Here is a 21563-nt window from a genome sequence, read left to right on the forward strand (position 1 = left end):
CTGGGTCCTCTCCTGTTTGGCATCTACTTCTCAGAAGTCCAGGCCAACACAGAGGGACTCTGGCTGACCAAATTCACAATCGATTGCAAGCTGAGAGCCATTAATAATTCCCCAAGTGATGTAGACATCCCACAGAAAGGCCTCGCTGAGACCAGTAACTGGTGTTGAACCCATGGTCTTAAGCTTAATACCAAAAAAAATGTGTCGTCATCCCCTTTGGGAAAAACTCAGTTCCCACTGAACACTGAAGGCATTATAAGAGATCTGGGGACACAGGTTGACAGCAGCTTCTCCCTCGACCACCACATTGCCACTGTAGTCAGAAAGTCCTTCTATGTGGCACATCTCATTACTAAAGGTTTTGCATCCAGGAAGAAAAATGCCATCATCTCCCTCTACTCTTCCCTCATTAGGCCAATCATAGAGTACAGGGCCCCATTTGCCATGTACCTCACTAGCATGTGCAACAGCTGGAACGGCCACAAAAGTACCTCACGAAGAGGATCCTAGGCCTTAAACACATGTCGTGCATGAACAGACTAAAAAAACTCCAGCTATTCTCTGTCTCATATCATCTACTCAGAAGCAATCTCTGCTTGACTTACAAAGCCATGTCTGACCCAGCTCTGTTAGAAATGCTACATCTAAAGAAATCCCAATTCCTCCACACCACACTCTCCAGAGACCTCAACCTCATTACCACAATCAACAGAACGTGCTGGAGGGACAGGTGTATAACCCAGAGACTGCCAATGCTTTAAAATAGACTTCCAATATATGTCAAGTGGAGCACCTCACTGGCCCTCTTCAAGAGAAATCTTGATGAGTGGATGGGAAATAGAAAGTTCACCCTGGGGATCACTCCAGTGGCTCTGCTTGATAGAGGCACTGGGAACTAATGTCAGACAGCACTATGCCAGGGCACTTCTATGGGCTAGGCTTGTAAAGGCTCCAGGGCCATTAGCCTATTACACACCTATGAACCTATGATACTCAGGATCCAGATGGTTTGGGGTCTGCAGCTAGGCTCGTAAGGGCCCTAGTGGTCATTAGTCTAGTAACAAACTGAATCTAAGAAACTATGACAGGAGCAAAAATTAGCTCATTACTCTTCCATGCCTGGAACTTTCTTCATTTCTTGACTTCAGACGCTTGTACTGGCACAAGCAGAGTAGGAGCTCTCCGTCACTGCTGCTGCCTCCCAGAAAGAATTATCCTTCCTACAAATAACTTAAAACCCATTATGAAGATTCATAAGTCTTTCTCTGCACCAGGTCTTCCTATCTAGCATTAAGAAGACTTGCTACTAGATTCTTTTGTTTATAAATTGCTTAAATTACATCCACCTCCCTTTTTCACAGACAGGCTCGCAATCCAGCACTCAATACAGGTTTAGCTTACTCCTTCAAAACAGTTTATCATTTTATAAACTCCTGACAAACTTGCTTGGTGTGAACATGACTTTTCAATACTAGCACTTAAGCTTTGTGAATCATTGTCTGCCTCCCAGAAAAGTAATGAAACACGCATTGTTTACAAAACAAACTGAAAAATCATCCACTGAAAACTGCCTAATGCAAGTGCTTCAAGTATAATATTACTCCATAATTTTTCTACTCTACTCTTTCTGATAGGCAAATCAAATAACAAAAGTGGAAGGTTTCTGCATACATGCATAAGGATTGTCTCTTGTCCCAATCATTGGACCTTGGCCACTATTCATAACCTCTGGCACAGAGTGGTACAGGGCTGGTACACAGAATACCTGATTATCAAAGCACTAGGGATTCATATAGCAATAACCCATGCCTGGGTGTGGGTAATGCTAAATTTACCCACGGTTGGCGTGGTTTGGTCCCGAGGGCGAAGCCCGAGGGACCAAACAAAGCCAACCGTGGGTAAATTTAGCATTACCCACACCCAGAAGTGGATTATTGCTATTATACCATGACATTATTTAAGAAAAGAAACTATTACTTTTCTTAAATAATGGCATAGTATAATGCCTGTTTACTGCCCTTCCGCAGATGTCTGGCATCCGCGGCAGTTCTGATGTACTCTGCGCCTGCGCAGTACATCAGAGCTGTGGGCAAAAAGCAATGGAGAAAGCAAGGTCTCCATTGCTTTTTAGTGTTCGCTATGTTAAATGAGTTTAACATGGCGAGACAGTTAAAATAAGCAACAGAGATGTCCGTTGCTTATTTTAAAACTGTCTCGCTATGTTAAACTCATTTAACATAGCGAGATATTAAAAAATGCAACGGAGATCTTGCTTTCTCCGTTGCGTTTTTTTAAAACACTGTCTCGCTATGTTAAATGGGTTTAACATAGCGAGACAGCTTTAAAATAAGCAACGGAGATCTCCGTTGCTTATTTTAAAGCTGTATCGCTATGTTAAAACCAATTAACATAGCGACAGTGTTTTAAATCAGTTATACTAATGGAAAAAAGTCCGGACGACCGGACCTTTTTCCATTAGTATAACTCGATTTACAACGGGCACGCTGGCCAATCAGCGTGCACGTTTTTCGGCGGTCATGGTATAATAAAAAGTAATACACAGTGAAGTAGGACCTCAAATTGTCTTGATCCATTGTGCAAGCACTGTACTCCATAAATGGAGCGCATATTCCAACACCCCCACCAATCATACATGATTCACCACCACAACACCATCAGAATACCAAATGTTCTCAAACAGGCAACCTATGGGACAGCAGTTACCCACAATGCCATCTGTCTTTCCTGTATTCACAGCTCAGGAACATATTAAGTCTTGTAAAAATAAATTAAAATAAAAACTGAATATCTATATTGCATGTTAAGAAAATCCTACTGCCAAAGTGAGACTTATTTCCTTAAACAAACATATCTTGCCCACAGACGGTGATCACAATGATATGGGTAAGCTTCTGCCAGTGGCAGAGAGCCCAGTAACACATCCCCCATAACTATATCACAGCAGTCAGCATGGCTCTACTGCCATGACTAGCATGATTAATGACTATGATGGCTTTATGAATTACAGCCAGTCATGATGATGGAGCACAGCACAATAGATAGCTATGTACAAAAATACAGATGTTCTCTCTTCTGTATTATTCTGTGCTGGCATGTAAAACAGCACACCAGAGCAACTTTTGGGCTGTGTGTGGGTGTATGTTTCGGGGGTGATTTATGGGAAACCGGAGTGCATTATACACCAATGAGAACAGGGAGCTCTTGTGCCCAAATTCATAAAGACCTGGGAACATCTGTACATCACTAGTAAGGACTGCAATCCAAGCTTATGAACTGCAGTCCTGAAGAACAACACATATAAGTGCCCAGAGGGCATGTATTCTTTTGCACACTATCTGTAAATACCAGGGCCCAGTAAATATACTCTCGGAAAAATATGGAATAACATATGCATTAGACTACTATTATCCCTATATTATGGTTTAAACCTGTTTCTACTATATTTGAAACAGCTTAAGTTACATTTTACTGTTTTGATGTTGTATTTCATAGATGCTGTGTTACTGATGCTGTGTGACCTATGCATTATGTTGTGATTATGTGTTGCTTGGCTTTATAACCCCAGGCTTAAAATGAAAGAGGTACACGTGGATAAATGCACTACCCTAGTTGAAAAATACAAATAAATACATAACTAAACACATTGTAGTTTTTGCATCTCATTTAAATCTGAAAAAAGGCCAAAGTGGATCAGAGCTTTACCCTAGTTAACAAATACTAGTAAATAAATATTTATTTATTTGAAATTTTTTGATCAGGAAAAGTCTGACTGGGCAGAAACTTATTTTCAGTGGAGGCCCTTGGAGAAAAGCTCCCAAAAAATGAGGTAAGTACACAGAGAATAGAAACTAGTAGTTACAATTAAGTTTTAGCATCGATCAGATAAGATGAAACATGAGTAGTTGGACTGTACATTGAGGACAGACAAGTTTACTTGCAATTTAGATTAAAGCTGCAGATAGTTAGGTGAAAGGATGGGACAGAAGAGGCAGAATAGATGAAGTACAGTATTTAAGAAAAATATATGAAGTAATGGATAAGTATTTGTAGGTTAGTAATGAGAAAGGGGGATGCAGAGAAGAAGATTAAGAGTTTTGAATAGGAGTAGTAATGGGGTGGTGTTAGAGTAAGTGGGAAGGGGAAGATAAACAGAATAGTAACAAGAGGAAGCAGGGCATTACAGCTTGCAGACGTGAGGAAAATAGGAGGAGGGCTGGTATCTAAGTACGACACAGAAGGAGAAAGGAAGAAATGGTTACTAGCAGACCACGCAGGGGTGTGAAATAAATAAAATAATTAAATCCATTCAGGTTAACAAGATATTTTGTTATTTGCCTAAGATTATGCTATACTTATTTATTTATTTGACATTTGTTTACCAGGATAGTCCGACTGGGTTAAATTACCCATTTTCAGCCGAGGCCCGAGGAGAAAAGCTCCACATATAAAACTTTGTTACATATATTTACATATATTATACATAATTCCACAGCTGTAATCATGTAATAAATAAATGCAATAAATCAAATAAATATAACTTACCAGCTCTCAGTAAGAGCAGTACGACTAAAAAGTAAGATCAGCTGGTGCAGTGGATCAAATCTAGCTGTTTCATCTTCCTCAGCTGGCTTTTCTGCAGGCCTCTGAATAGGAAAAGTAAACAAACAACATTCAGCAGGCTCAGAAATACATGTGGAAGAGTTTCTTCATGTAATGGAGTAAACATGTCTATCAAAATACTACATCTTCTTTAGCCAGGCCAGGATTTAACTGTAAACATTTCAAATACACTCGGCCAAGGTCAACTCTAATGCTACATATGTACTGATCTCTCACTGTCCCTAGACCTGAAGTCCGTTCTTATTGTACATGAATGGTTTGCATGGTGCCATTCTTATCTCCATTGGTTTTTCCTGGGTACTCTGTTTTTCTCCCATATTTCAGAAACAGGCTGGTTGACTGTAAAATTATTCTCAGCAAATGCATTCTGTATATTGCATTTGTTGCTGACCTTAAGGTCTGGCTCTCAATTGAAAAAGAGTGGCATGAGTTAGTTTCTTTACCCTGGTAACAATTAAATAGTTAACTAAGGAAAGATATCTCTGTCTCACAAACAATGCTTGTAATTCTAGTTCCCAGTCACCATTCCTGGCTGCTGCTGCCTTTGTAGTCCCATAGCCACTTACCATATGAAACTTAAGGTCTACCAAAAATGGTGAGACTAGGGACCATCACGAATATCCTCTGGTGAAATACGAAATACACAAGCACAAAACAGCTCTGACTACAGAACTCAGCTAAGGTTATGCATGTGTGTATAGTGCATGCACATGCTTGCATACCTGTGCATGTTTAGACATGTGCATGTGAATGTGTAAGTGACTGGCCCCATGTTTGTGCCTGTGTCTCTTTTTTGTCCATGCATGTATGTGAGAGAGAGTGAGTGAGTGTGTATATGTGTGTGCACATGCTTGTGCGTGCACTGCATGCATGCATGCTCACATATGTGTTTTTGAGTCTATATCAGCACATTATGCAGACATATGTGACACTTCAGAGTCCTCATACCTACATACATTACATCAGATATCATGAAGGCAACAGTACAATTCAATCGTATTTATTTATTTAACTATGTTAACCAATTAGGTGGACTGGTCACAGGACCCCTTTCTACCATGACAAAATATACAGAATATACATGAAAGTACATTTCTACCATGCATGAGTAAATAACAAACTGGATTTTCATAAAAGAAAATATAAGAAATAAGTGCTATTACTGTGAAGTGAAAGACTTAAAAATATAGTATGAGACAACAAATATACTAGTATTTGAGGCTGGATAACATCCTTTATTTAATTGCAAGGAATCTGCTGGTAAATTAAGGTTAGTTCTTAATAAAAAGAAGTAAGGTCTTTTATCATCAAAAAAGATATTTATGCAGTAAAGGAAGTGAACATCCAGACACTTAATTCTTCTTCTTCTTCTTTTTTTGGCTTTTCCTGGTTATGGGTTGCCACAGCGGATTACCTGTCCGCTCATGATTGGCAGTGGAGTTTTACAGTGTCGAGTTGCCAGCCTGGCACCCAACCTTCCACAGAAGGCACACACATGCTCACACTCACACCTAGGGCCAATTTAGAGTGTCCAATCCACCTACAGCATGTCTGTGGGATGTGGGAGGAAACTGGAGCACCCGGAGGAAACCAACGTGACTACAGGGAGGACATGCAGACTCCGCACAGAAGGCACTCCAGCCAAGGATTGAACCAGAGAACCTCTTGCTGTGAGGTGGCAAGGGTCTACTTCACATTTTCGTAAGCTGATAATATCGAGTCTGATATTGTCGGCTTGACAATATCGAAAGTGAAGAACATCATTTAGTTTTTTTTTTCATTTGTTTTTTTTTTTACTTTATTCGATGTTTTACTTAATCGATCAATACATTTCGACCTTTATTGATTTAAGTAAACTTTCGATAACGTGATATAGATGCAGGTGGCAACACTAACCACTGCACCACCACGGCTGCCCATCCAGACACTTAATAATAAGAAGAATGAAAACAGAGGAAGAGAGGGGAACAGTACTGCATCCAATCAAGGAAAGCAAGGAAAGAAATATCCAGATGAATGGTAAAGAGAAAATGTACATGCTTGCAAACAAAGTTAAAGCAAGGGATGAAGGAGGGGAGGGAATCAAGGGGAAAGTATTAGAGTGAAGAATTTCGGTAGTAAAATAAACAGAGGAATAAAACTGTAAGCATTGTTGAATAAGTTAAAAGTTGCAGTAGTTAGTGGAGCAGACCATCAGCTCTTTTGCCTATGGTAGTGACACATATTACTATCCTGTAGTTTCTATGCAAGTTTTTTCCTGAATGTCATGTAGTCCAGTTTCACTTCTGAGTGCCAGATAACCACATAAATTACAGAGCTGGGCACTCCCCACTTAAGGTAAATCCTCCTAGCCAAATGTGTGGCATGTGGGCTGCTTATCAAAACTGAGTAGCTGGAGGTTTATCCTGGCTACCTATGCCCCCTATAGCAGTTGGCCAGCCTTAGGTAGAGCTGACAGGCAAACATCCCGTCATAAACTAAGACAAAAGTGACAATGACTGCTCTGACAAATACATAGGTAGCAAATGAATATTTAGAAATAATAAATATGCAGAAAATTACATATTTTATTTTGTTATTTAACATTTCTTTACCAGGAAAGTCCGAATGGGATAGAGTTCATTTTTAGCAAAGGCTCAGGGAGAAACACTACAGACACCTTTGGAATGTGGTCGTAAACCCATGAAAATATGGGGAGGACATGCAGACTCCACACAGAAGGCACCCCAGCAAGAATTGAACTAGAGAACTTCTTGCTGTGAGGTGACAACTCTACCTGCTGCAGGACTGCACCATCCATGGTGTCATTCTCTGTGCAAACATACAAATATTGTAGAATGATCAAAAATATAAAAGATAAGAATTAAGCCATTTTGTCTTCTATTAATTCATACAAGAAAATAAGTATGTAACTGTAACATTAAACTGCACTGGCAGGACAATCTGGAAGTTGGTAGCTACTACATTTCTTTTCAACTAATATAAAATATAGCCTTAAAAAGTACATGATAAACATTACAAGAAGTACTGGCATCAAGTTACACGATCTGCACAGGAAGCAGAGTCAACTAATGAAAAAGGCAGTGTAAAGAATAGCTGTGTAAGTACACTTGGCATGACAGAATATGTTCTAACAGAGCACAGTTGCAGTAGCATATGCTGTTTGGGTTATATCCTGCCAAGGATATGACCAACCAGCCAGCTTATCAAAGCTAAAGGGCACCTTACACATATCCTAACTGCCAGCAACTTGAGCAGGACTTAATATAAAAAGCAGATAGAGCACCAAAAGCTTTAGAGCTTTCTTGCTACAAGAAGGCAGACAACAGCCCCGGCCCAATAGGAAAAACGCTAGGAAATGCAAAACAAGAGTAACTATTTGCACAAGAAATGAAATGCATACTTTAAATGAATTAGAGAATGATTCCAGCCTGGTAATTAGACCGGCTGATAAAGGTGGACAGATTGTTGTTTTAGATAAAACAGATTATGACTTATTAATGTATGATATGCTTAATAACGTTAGTTTTTATCAACCTATTACTAAGCTAATTGCAGATCAAATGATTCAACATATAATTACTGAAATTAAGAGAATGCAGTTTGAGTGCCTTATTACTGATGAATTGTATCAGTACTTCTTAGTTTGTAAACCTGTAATACCCATTATACAAGGCCTCCCTAAGTTACACAAGGATAATGTTAGACCACCCATGAGGCCTATAGTGTCAGGCAGGGGATGGTCTACTGAAGCTATTTCTATTTATGTAGAGAAGAGACTGAGACCTGTATTAGATTCCATGTGTCATGTTTTAAAAGATACTGAGCACTTTTTACACAATTTATATGAGTTTACTAATGATGGGTATGTAGAAGGTGAGGTTATTTTGGTTACTTTAGATGTTGTTTCTCTTTTTACTGTCATACCCAATGACACTGGTATAGATTTTATGAAGAAGTTATTATTGAAAGTAGGTATGCTTAATGCTAGTGAGATTGTAGTTATACAGAAACTGACAGCATTAGTGCTTTATAATAATATATTTATTTTTAATGACCAGATTTATTGGCAAAGAAACGGGGTTGCCATGGGCAGCTCTTGCTCAAATAGTTATGCTAATGCAGTCATGGCAACCTGGGAGATTGATAATATATTTAATAGTATATATGCACCTTATATACCTTTTTTCAGAAGATTTGTTGATGATTGTTTTTTCTTGTGGAAAGGTAACCTTGATGGGTTGAAACTTTTTGTAGAATATTTAAACAATACCACAGATTTTCTGAAATTTACTTTCAATTATTCTCATACAGGAATCAGTTTTCTAGATGTATATATAGATATAGATGCAACAGGAAAAGTAAGCACTAAGATGTACAGGAAGGAATGTAGGGTGAATAATTTGCTTGATCGACAAAGCATGCATCCTGATTTTGTTTTTGACAACGTAGCCATAATCAATTTTTAGGGCATCCAGGCTAAGTGTTGATCCAGTTGAGTATGATCACATGATGCTTAATACCAGTAATGAGTTGAAACAACGTGGTTACCACATTAATTGCATTAGTAAGAATGAGAAGATGGTGAGACAAATGAGATCTAGCAAAGCAAAACCATACTTTTCAAGTAATACTTCCAGGCATATTACAAACAATGAACCGAAACTTAATGTCTGTATTACTTATGCTACGAATGTCAAGCAATATACTGATGTTATTAATAAGTATTGGCCAATTTTAACCACCGAACCCACAATATCCTCTATTATTAGTACCACACCACAGTATACTTTTAAAAATAAGAAGAATTTGTATAGGAGGCTATGTTGTGTGAAAAATGAAAAACCACCTATTATGTTTAAAGGAACACGACCCTGTGGACATTGTCCACAGTGCTCCTCTACAGATATGAGTCTATTATTTCATCACCCTGATACTAGAAAAAGCACTGAGTTTAGGGTAGGTGCTACATGTGATAGTTCACATGTGGTTTATTTAGCAGAATGTCAGTTATGCCACTGTTTTTATATAGGCAAAACTGATAGAACCCTTAGAGAAAGAATCAGGGAGCATCTGTATCATGTTAGGAAGAAGTCAAAGACTAATGCTCTAGCTAAACATGTTAGTGCCATGGGAGATGACCATGTATTTAAGTTTAGAGTTTTATCTCTTATATATGAGAATGGCAGGGGTGGTGATGTAAGAGCCAGAACTGAGGATACGGAAGCAAAATGGATTGTGAGGCTCAGATCTAGTTTTGGACATGGTCTTAATGAGTGCATTCCTATTAAGCCTGTGCTTCGTAATAGACCATTGAATAGATGAATCTTGATTCATTTTTAACATTTCTAATATGTTCAAAAATTTTAAATTTAAATATATTCATTAATATATATTTTTGTTTTGTTAAATATTTATATATATATATATATATATATATATATATATATATATATATATATATACATACATTTTTAAATAAATAAATATATATTTTTAAATAAATATATTTTAAATGAATAAACATAATTTGTTATATGAATATATATATATATATATATATATATATATATATATATATATAAAATTTCACTGTCCACTATTATAAATGCATTTCAATTAGATAATATGTATTTATGCTTTTATGTGTATTATCTTTTAAAATGTTTTAGTATGAGTATCATGTAATATAAATGCATCTCTACTAGGTATTATTTCTATGTGTACTATCTCTTTAAATGTTTTAGTATGTTAATTGATCATTTAGACTAATTAGGAAGAGTATATAAGGTGTGTGCTTTTATGGCAGGAGTTACACCTGAAGAAGCAACTGTGAAAGCGCTTGTGTCCTCTGTTAATAAACTGGTACCTGAACATTTATTTGTGGATTTCTTGCTGTTATTTTGGAATACATTCTCAGCCTGGATCTTTTGCTCCTTGTTCACAAGGGATTTTATATTTGTTTCTGCTATATTGCTGTTTTTTGGGCTCTGTTTTTGCTATTTGCACAAGAGTGTTCACATCCATACCAAGGTGATATACAAAACAACTAAAGAAGGGAGCTGCAGGGATGAGACAGCTATTGCAATACTGCTCTACTAGAACATCTATTGTTATGGTAACTTTACTTACACAGCTGTAGTATGTTCATAGGTTCATAGGTTCATAGGTTTATACTAGGCTATGTGCCCTAGGGCATTTATAAGCCTAGCCCAGAGTTTTTGTGGCTTACGCCACCCCTTTCTATTGAAGGATATTATGCCCATTATTTTGCTGTGCCTCTGTCAAGCAGTGACACTGATGTAATCCCTGGGGTATACCTGCGATCTCCCATCCATTGGTCAAGATTTCTCTTGAACAAAGCCAGCGAGGTGTTCTGCCTCACATGTACCGGGATTTTGTTCCACAGCATAGGGAGTCTCTGGGTGATGAATCTGTCCCTCCAGCACGTCCTATTTATGACCATGTCAAGGTTTAAGTCTCGTGCTCTTGTGGATCTGATGGATTTAGATTTTTTGAGGTGAAGCATGTTCATTAATTCCGGGTTGGACATGGCCTTGTATGTCAGGCACAGGTCACCTCTGAGCAGGCGATGGCGACTGAGTAGAGCTGGAGCTCCTTCAATCGGGCAGCATAGGACATATTTTTGAGACCCTTTATCCTTTTGGTGAGGAACTTTTGGGGCCTTTCCAATTGCTGTAGGTGTCGGGTCAGATACATTCCAAATGAGGCGTTGTACTCAATCATCGGTCTGATGAGTGATGAGTACAAGGGAATGATGACCTCCCTTGACCTAGATGTGAAACCCTTCATGATCAGGTGGGCAATGTAGAAGGTCTTCCTAACAACTTTGGCAACGTGGGTGTCAAATGAGAGGTTGCTATCAACCTGGGTTCCCAGATCCCTGATAACCTCTTCTGTGCTTAGTGGATTGCCACCTATATGGTAGCTAGGGGTAACCTTGTTTTTCCCAAAGGGTATGACTATGCATTTTTTAGCGTTTAACTTTAGGCCATGGCTTTGGCACCAGTTATCCGTTTCTATGAGACCCTTCTGAAGGATATCTGTGTCTGATGTGTTTTCAACTATGGCGCCCAGTTTGCAGTCATCTGCAAACTTTGTCAGCCATAATCCTCCTGTGCTTGCCTGTACTTCCAAAAAGTAGATGCCGAACAAGAGTGGACCCAGGACTGAGCCCTGTGGGACACCGCTTGTGACAGACTTGGAATCTGACATGGCGCCAGCAACTCTAACCCTGTGGGTTCTGTCACTTAGCCAGTTTGCAACCCATCTTGTGATGTAGGGGTTTACATTTAAACTGGTGAGTTTTTCTATGATGCCTGAGTGGGGTATTGTGTCGAAGGCCTTTGCCAGGTCAAGGTAGGCTGTGTGGACTGCCTTGCCCTCATCAATGGCCTTGGTGACTGTTTCGAAAAAGTCAACCAAGTTTAAAAGGCATGATCTGCCCTTGACAAAGCCAAATTGGGTTTGATCCAATGTCTGCAGGTCCCCTATGTCTTTATTTATATCACTCTTGCAGTTGTTTAAACTATTTGGGAAGACTGCCACAGCTTAGAAACCAAAAATGGGAAGAGAAAAATGAATCCAATTTATAGTGCTTTGCAAAAGTATGTACAGATGATCAGGTTGCTGCCCATGGAATACGTTTAGAGTCTATCCCTTTCCTAAAATCCACAGAAGAAAATATTCTGGCTGAATTGGTCCTAAACCTGTCTGGGAGTGGCTTGTTAAGGGAAGAATAGTAAAAAGAAATAGCATGAGGCAACCATCTTGGAACTGTCTGCTTTGACACTTGTCCTTTTCTCTTACCTCCACAGGAGACAAACAGTTGATCAGCTTTCTTGAAGGATTGAGTTTTATCTAGGTAATATCAGAGCTGCCTGTGGACATCCAGATTATAAAAAAATCTTTCTCCCTTATTTTGAGATATGGAAAAAAGGTGAGGAGATTAATAGAGTGGTGCAAGGTAAACTTTGAAACCACTTTAGGATAAAAGGATTATTTCTAAAAGAAACCCTGTCCTTGTGAAATATGAGGTAGTCTTGACTCACCGTAAGAGCGTGCAACTCAGATAATCTTCTAGCAGAGCTCACAGCAGAGAGTAAAACAGTTTTCTATGTTAGGAACCTCATTTCAGCCTGATGAGCTGGTTCAAATGGGAAAAAAAGAGGAAGCCCCTTAAGCAGAAAGTCCCAAGAACCCACCTGTTTTTTTTTTTTTTTTTTTTTTTTTGTTTTTTTTAATGTAGGCAGACATGTAAAACACCTTTCAAAAACTGCTTGACTTGGGAGTAGGAAGAAAGTGTGGAAAATCCAAAAGCAGCCAAGCAGACATGGCCATCAGATTAATCTTTTTTTTAAATCATCTTTATTGAAGTATCACTTATGACAGAAAGAATCATACATTCATATAAATGAAAACAAACTACACTGACATATTTTCAGTTGTAAATGTTATACATCACATGTAGTCTTCTGCACAGTCATTGTCAATCCAACATTACATAGCTCACTCAATTCCTGTCTTCTCTTAAACCTCATTTGTCCTCCAAAACATGATTTTGCATGTATTGTTCCCACAATTCCATTCTTTCATATGTAATCTTCTCCTACCCTTTTCTAAAGATCCCACTTCTACTTCTTTTACCTCTGTTACTATATTCACTACTTCAAATACTGTTGGTTTAAACTTTGATTTCCATTTTCTAGTAATTTTTATTTTTGGCAGCCACCAAAATTAAATTTAGCAAGGCCTTACTGTCAAGGCAATTTAGATTCAGTATCCCAGCTAAAAAAGAATTTCCTTAGTTACACCACATTTGCTCATCAAAATAAATTTCAGCACCCAGTTGTCTGACAGCGTAGTCTGTACATAATTTTTAAAGCCTGCCAACTCATTACACTCTTAAAAAATATGTTCCCAATTACCTCTTTCTTCCCCATCATACCTCCAACTTTTACAATCTAACTGAGGAAAAATCCTTTGGAGTCTGCTTGGGGTATAAAAGGATCTATGCAAACACTTACAAGCAAAAATCTTCTAGACTTTGTTGCATATTTGTGTACCATACATATATCCTGCCATCATTTCTTTGTGAATTGATTATCCAATCTTTCTTCCCAATATTTTCTAAACTCCTCTGACTGATTCCTATTTTTACCCTACAATATTTTATATGGCCTATTAATTATACCTTTTTAACAGCATCTTCTGTTCTAGATTCAACTAAAAACTCTACCAGTGCTGGTCTTTCACTTAGGATTCCCATAATCATTTCTCTTTGCCTATAATCTGATATCAATCCTTGATAGGGAAGGCAATCTCTAGCTTGCAGTCCAAATGTATTCTTGGCCTCTTCTTATTCTATTACCTTTCCCTCTCTAATTATTTACTTGCAGTACCTTGTTTTCTTTGTCAGTTTTCTCCAGTAAAATCCTGTCATCTCTTGCCTATTCTCTGTACCCCTAACTGCATTCATCCTGATCATCAGAATATCCTTTATCCATTCCCATGTTGTCTTAGTTCTTAGAGTACTTTCTGCTACTTTATGAATACAACATTCGGTAAGGTTATTGTTATTCTACTTAAAGATCTGCATCCAAAATCCCACTGTCTCCTTATTTCCTGAGGTCCCCCATCCTGTTTCATCATCATCCCTTTCCACTCGGCATTAGATGAATATTGATAGAGGAGTAAGAAAGCCCAGAGGGCAATAACTCACACAAATAATTAAAGACCAGAGACAGCCAGGCCTCAAAAGGATTCTGTTTCTAGGAATGTCACCAACTAGAAAATCTTTGCCATTTAAACATATATGATTTCTTAGTAGGAGTCTTGTTTTGCCTTTTTTCAATACCAAATGCATGTCCTCAAAAAAAGGTGCCTAAAGCAATGAAAATTCTGTCATCCAAGCAGTCAGTTAGACAGTTTTCAAGATGGGTTACATCAAACAACCCCTCTCTTACATGAGTAAATCCAATCTGTGGGGAAATCAGTGGAAATTACCCAAGGCTAGTTTTAAAAGAGGGGAGAACTGTTGTTGCCTGCACCAAAAAAAGGAGTCATCACACAATCTTTGGGGAAACCTTCTGGATTGTTAAAAGAAATTGGATATCATTGGAAATAGTGGAAAAACATAGAAGCACACTGCTGCTCAAGGGAATGATAACATTTGTTTTCCAGCCTGTTTGCAAGGAATCCTGGAACAGAATTTTTTTTAGTTGTATTCTCAAAGAGGAGGCAAACATATCTACTTGTGGTGTTCCCCCCCAACTGGATCAATTTATGGAAGACCCCAGGAAGAAGTTTTCATTGGTGAGGGGTTGAACTGGTCCCGCATAGCTTGTCTGCTACGATTAGAGTTGACAAAATGTACAAAGCCTGCAGAGTCAAAATGAGCTAAGCTGCTACCTCCCAGGCTAGCATATCAAGTCTGCAAAAAAGATAAGGTCTGGTTCCCCCATTTTTTATGTAAAGCAACATTTGTGGTGTTGTCTATGAACATTTGAAGAGGCCGTGGAGACAAAGATGATGTAAAGACTTGAAAGCTTTATGGCTGTTAACATCTATTCTATATTTATGTGCCTTGGTCTGTCTTGGCTGTGCCAGTGGTCCTGCACCTTCACCTGCATGGATACAGTTCTCCATGTAAAGTCTGAGGCATTTTCTGTCACTGACTGACTTGGAGCTGGGGAACAAAAGGAAAGAACAGGAATTTAGGCTCGACTTGTCCATCCTCCCCTTTAACTCCCTTTTTTACAAATCCCAGAACTGAAATATGAAAAGACTGAGGGTAATGGTGTTGAGACTAAACTGATTTGAGGAACCAATGCATTTTCCTCAAATGCACTCTCTTCAGAGATATGATGAGCATCCCAGAAGCAACAGACCACAGAATCCTGAGATATTCCCAGAAAAAACAGGAGAGTAGTTGGAAAAACTCAGGAACTGATCTGCATGGAGGTTTACTTTGTCAAGAGGTAGAAAAGGCCTCTGGGTGGATGTATCTAAGAGAACACCCAGAAAAATGTATTCTGTGAGTAGGAATGAGAAAAGATATCTGAATGTTCCCTTGGAATCGTTGATTGAGAATGAGTTCTTTGACCCAGGATACAGTTTCCTGACATTCTGAATAAAACTTCACAACTATCAGACAAACATTCAAATAAGGAAAAAAAATTGCAAGTCTTGCATTCTGTAATAAGCTAGTACAGAAACTTAACAGATTGTAAATACCCTTGACTCTGTACATAGACCAAAAGATAAAATGAAAAGACTCTCAGACAACACCTGAAATCGTTACAAATTTGCATGTGATGATAAGCATCTTTGAAGTCCAATGTTACAAGGTAACTAAGTGGATGAATGGGGGGGGGGTAACAGGGATTGCAGGGATAACATTTTAACTTTGGGACCTTGACTTGAAGGCTGAGAAAAGACATGTATGATGCTGATCTATAAGATCCCTCTTTCTTTGGCACCAGAAAAATTCTTCAATAAAAATGTATTCCCAGTAGATCTGTGGGCAATGGCTCTATGATCCCAAGAGAAGATATCTGCTGAAAACTGAAGGGGGGAGAGGCAATCCCTTAAAAGGAGGGATGGAGGAAATGTCATTTCCATTTGAAATGCTGCTGATTAATTTTCAGCACCCAGCTGTCTGATGCAGTTAGATGCCAAAGAGGAAAAAGAAAGTGCAGGCTATGGGACATGTTGAAAGGCTTATTGGGGTAGGAAGGGAGAAGAAACAGAAGAAGCAGACCATCAATTTGACTTTTTGGACTGTCCTTGATTTTTTGGGAGTTTGCTCCCTTTTGGGGCCTCCCCTCCCTACTTTTTAAAAGATTATTTCTCTGAAGCCTGTTGAGATTGCTTATTTTTTTGTTTGTTTATTAGAGAGATAAAAATCATGAAAAAGAAAAGAATTTACAAACTTAGCGACTGTTTGTAAATCTGAGCCTCCCCTGAATAAGTTCCCCTCTTTCGTCAATCCTTTCCTGGACTTCAGGCACAGAAGAGTCAAATAATATTTTTTTAAACAAGTAGAGAACTGAGAAGCTCATCCTTAACATCTTCAGGAAGGTTTTAAGAATCTAACCATGCAAATCTTCTCTTAAGAGACCATGTAGCAGCTATAAAAACTCTGTTAACAGCATCAGGTGGTGCAGAGGTTAATGTTGCCACCTTACAGCAAGAGGTTCTCCAGTTTGATTCTCAGCTGGGGTGCCTTTTGTGGGGAGTCTGCATGCCCTCCCTGCATTCACTTGAGTTTCCTTCGGGTACTCCAGTTTCTTTCTACATTCCAAAGATATATGTTTGGAGTGTTTCTCCCTGGGCTTCTCCTGAAAATAGGCTCTGTCCTAGTTGGACTTTCCTGGTCCACTAATGTTAAATTAATTAAAAAAAAAACAAAATCATAGGAACGCCATAAGGAAGATTTGGTTACATGAAACACGTAAGTCACAATGGAATTAATGGAGACTTTAGTATCTGAAGAAGGCAATAAAGCAGTTAACTTCCTCACATTCTGTTAAAACGTTAACATGTGTTTGGCATTTTAAAATTATGACAGTTAGTGTAGCAGAGGAAAAGATTCTCTTCCCATATCTGTCAAAAAGCTTTGCAATTCTTGTCAGAAGGAAAAGGATGAGCCTTAACTACATTCTTAATTGCAATAGATTTAGACAGAGATAGCTGCAGGATCAGTTCTGGGATTTTTATAAAGGATATTTGTAAGTCTACATAACTTTATATAACTTATCAGACTTTTTAGGGCAGGAGGTTGACTGTATGGCATACTGCATGCAGTTAAGACATCCTCTAAAGTAAGTAAAGCAGGCGGAATAGCTGCAGGTTTTGGAAACTCCACTTGCAATAAATTATATATATTTTTTTCAAAAAATGAACTATCACTCGGATCCCACTGAAATAATTCTAGAAAAAAAGTTTCTGAAAAGCATAATTCCTCCAGAGTCTAAAGAATCACTATCCAGAATCTTGAGTCTTTTGCTTTAGAAGAATTAACAAAAGAAAAAGCCTTCCAAGTCCAATCCTTGTTTTCCTGACTGGCAATAAGTATGAGAGAGAGAGAAAGTGAGAGAAAGAGAATTCTTTCCATTTTACCAGACAGTGAGGATTCAGTGTTGAAGAATTAAAGGCTTGCAATAATAAGCTATTAACAAAGCCTAATAAATCCCCATTAGCTTAGCTAAAGATGCAGGATGGTGTAGATGTTTAGCTTTCTGTTTCTTTATCACAGAGGTCTCCCTAGAACAAGACCAACTCAGTTTAGGATCACTAGCTTGAGTATCAGGCACTCCAGCCTAGTTATGCTGAAAGGCATCTCCAACTCCTTCCTCCAAAACATACAAGAGTGGCTCTTCCAAGCCTGTAGTGAGGCAACCTAACAGCCACAGAGGACATTGCTGACCAACAGTCCTTAACAGCTTCTTGGGAAATACACCACAAAGATCCAAAGGAAAGGTGAAGTCTGCTGTAACAACAAAGGCACCATAGCAACCTTCATTGTGTCCAGAGAAAGTAAGAATCAAAAAGCAGTAGGGTGATCACTGGTTCAATGGAGAAAGTGAACTGAAACCTGGCTAGCACAGTCAGAACAAGCCAGTAATGCCCCCAAAGGTAAAAAAAAAAAAAAAAAAAAATAAGCACCAAAAACACAGTCACCTTTAAAATACAGAGCAACTTGCCCCTACATTTAATAAACAAATGCAATTAAATATACAAAAACATGTTTTTTCACAAAATATCCACACAATAACTTTCCGTTAGTCACAAGGTACTACACTGTAGTACTTTCAAGACAGTCCATAAAACACTTTTTTTCTTAGTTTAAAATAAAAAACAGTAAGGAAAAGGCATAGCTTTTTTCCAAAAAAAATAAACATGGATGGATTTCCCCTAACAAGAGGTTTAGTAAAAAAAAAACAGGAAACTTATCCACCAAGCCATGAAGGATCACTAGCCAACTGGCAGTTCCACGAATCCCACCAAAGAAGTATACATCAGCAGCAAGAAGGCTGTCAGGAGTCTGGTGCTCTCTCTCTCTCTCTCTCTATATATATATATATATGTATATATGTATATATGGAGCTCTGCTGAAGCCACTAACAGAGTGCATGGAGGGTGTCCTTAGGTATTGAAAAACTCACTGGTGGCAGAAGATAGGACCCAAAAGTTTAGGCTACTGCAACAATAATCTAATATTGAACACTTGAGAAAACTTGTAACTGCTCCAAATATACAGCCTTAAAGGAAGCCTCAAAGGCTGCTAATGGAGCTATACGTGTCGATAGATTCAGTGCCAGATAAAAATGTGGTTCTATGGTTTTAATGGCTGACATACCCCAAAAAGCAACACGTCCTACTCCTAATGCATACAGTTATATACAAGAATATTAGAAAAAGTTGAAAAAAGAGACAAACACAATATTTTTTCCACAAACATTCACAGTAATAAAATCCCCTGGTGCATAATGATAGTCCAAACAAAGCAAGTTTCTTAGCATAAATAATATTAGTTTCACAAAAATGCTAGTTTTCCACAGAAAACAAAACAGTCGAAGGATTTTTATCTACCAAGCCTTGAAGGATTACGAGCCTACTATCAGTTCCATGAAGCTGACACAAGGAGAGCAATTTGGCAGCAGGAAAGCTCTGGAGCTTTTGTCATGCTTATCTGCTTTCATATGGAGCTCTCTTCAAGCTTCTGGTAGATACAGCATATGTAAGACACCCATTAGCTTTGATAAGCTGGCTGGTTGGTCATATCTTTGGCAAGATATAACCTGAATAGCTTAGGGTACTGCCTCAGTGATCTAATGTTGAACATACATTAAATCAGTAAGTAAACTAATAAAATAAAACATAAAACAGAAACACAAGCTCAGATTATATTCCTAAACAATAACAGGGTAAGGAAAACATAATAAACAAAACAAAAAATGCACTATATTACCCTTGGGTGTCACTTGGCATATATAATGACACAAGTATAATGATAGACAGACAATATTACCCAGACCAGAACTTCAATGTCGGTAAGAGCTACTTGAAAATAGCCATCAGGACTTTTATGCATGGTCACAAAACACAAAAAATGGTATACAAGTCTAGAGCACAACTTGCAAGTCTACTGGGAGACATCCACCTGAACAATCCCTTGAGGAGTCACTTGTAACTTAAAACTATACTACTGTAATCAGTCATAAGTAACACAAAGTAGGATTTCTATAGTTTTTAATAAACGGTGTGCACATCTCCCTCCATAAATTGTACACTTGTCTTGTTTCATCCTATATGGATTGAGGAGCCGTTATGTCAGTGTATGGTCAAGTAGTGTATTTCAGAATTCATAACATCCTAGCCACTTCCACATTATCAACCAGTGAAAGATAGATGAATCAGATCAGCCTTCCAAGCTGCATAAGACTGTGAACTGCACTGACACAAACTGTAAATGATACTCAGTCAAATATTATGCCAGAGTCTGAGATGGATTTAAGTTTGTGGGTGGGGTTATTGTCTTTGACTCAGCCTTAATAACCAAATTCCTCCATAACGTCTTACTCTCAGGAGAGCAAATTAGGTTGAACACTATAGGCTTGCATAAATACAATAGTGTAGCAGATGCAGCTTGTGTATTTGGGTAATAATGCACCTGACACAGTTTCACCTACCACTCATCAGTAGCCTTAGAATAGGAGAAGGACAAAGTCTGCCTGTACACAAAGTAGTTGCCAAAAGGTACCCTTTCAACCAAGATAGAATTCAGCCTATTAGTGCACCAGTCTTGGGATTCTATCCCCTACAATTAGTTCTAATCACAGCGCAGGAAGTATACACTGCATGGTGTACTGGAGGCCTGACATCATAAACTTCATTTAACTTCTCTAACTGCTAATCGACAAAAAACTCTATAATGGAGTATATCAATCTAAAATATATGATTGTCTTAATTTAACAGCACTACAGTGTAAGAAACTTCTCTGTGTGGAAGATTTTCAGTCCATATATTTCTAGTTAATCACTGTATATTAATCAGATCAGACAATAGTAGTAGAAGTAGCGAACGTAAACTCGTCAAGTCAAAAAGTAATAATAGAAAATATATATAATTCTACAGCATTACTAAGTATTTGAAAGTAATCCAAGCAAGGCAGGCAGTCTGTTTACAGTCGAAAATCCTTTATTAAGTACACAGACAAGCGATCCAAGTAAAACAAAAATAGAGTAATAATTTCCTCACAAGCTTTCTAAATATATATATGCTTTTTATCAGGCATGGAAGTGGTTTATTGTGCTGTAAAAAAAAGTGTTATTGGTACACATGTTAAATTCACATCCCTTCCCCCATCAGTGTGACATTCGAGCTGGTCCTGCCCTACCTAGTAGCTGTCATAATAATATATATATTTTTGTTTTACTTGGATCGCTTGTCTGTGTACTTAATAAAGGATTTTCAACTGGAAACAGACTGCCTGCCTTGCTTGGATTACTTTCAAATACTTAGTAATGCTGTAGAATTATATATATTTTCTATTATTACTTTTTGACTTGACGAGTTTACCTACGCTACTTCTACTACTACTGTCTGATCTGATTAATATACAGTGATTAACTAGAAATATATGGACTGAAAATCTTCCACACAGAGAAGTTTCTTACACTGTTTTGTTTTTACACCCACTACACTTTAGTGGGTTGTTTTGAGACTTTGGGGATACTACGGAGATTACTTGTAATTTAACAGCACTGCTGCCAGTCCTTATTACCTAAATAGTCCACAGGATTATTTAAAAAGAACTTGTTCTGTCAATCAGCAAATGATCTTCTGAATGGCTCATCCCACTGCGTTGTTTCATTTATTTATTTATGCAATTTTA

The 21563-nt window shown here is 38.1% G+C and overlaps 1 protein-coding gene across 1 annotated transcript in view; it reads right to left on the reverse strand.

Moving 5' to 3' along the window:
- RYR2 (ryanodine receptor 2) overlaps window positions 1–21563 on the reverse strand; it is a 6224161-nt gene that overhangs the window by 1688749 nt on the left and 4513849 nt on the right. The window contains exon 77 of the mRNA XM_044059048.1: window positions 4564–4664. Coding sequence (XP_043914983.1) covers window positions 4564–4664 — 101 coding nt within the window. The remainder of the gene's footprint in view (window positions 1–4563; window positions 4665–21563) is intronic.

The sequence above is a fragment of the Protopterus annectens genome, chromosome 1.part2 (genome assembly GCF_019279795.1).
Source record: "Protopterus annectens isolate FY-2018-M chromosome 1.part2, PAN1.0, whole genome shotgun sequence".
NCBI classification, from domain to species: Eukaryota; Metazoa; Chordata; order Ceratodontiformes; family Protopteridae; genus Protopterus; species Protopterus annectens.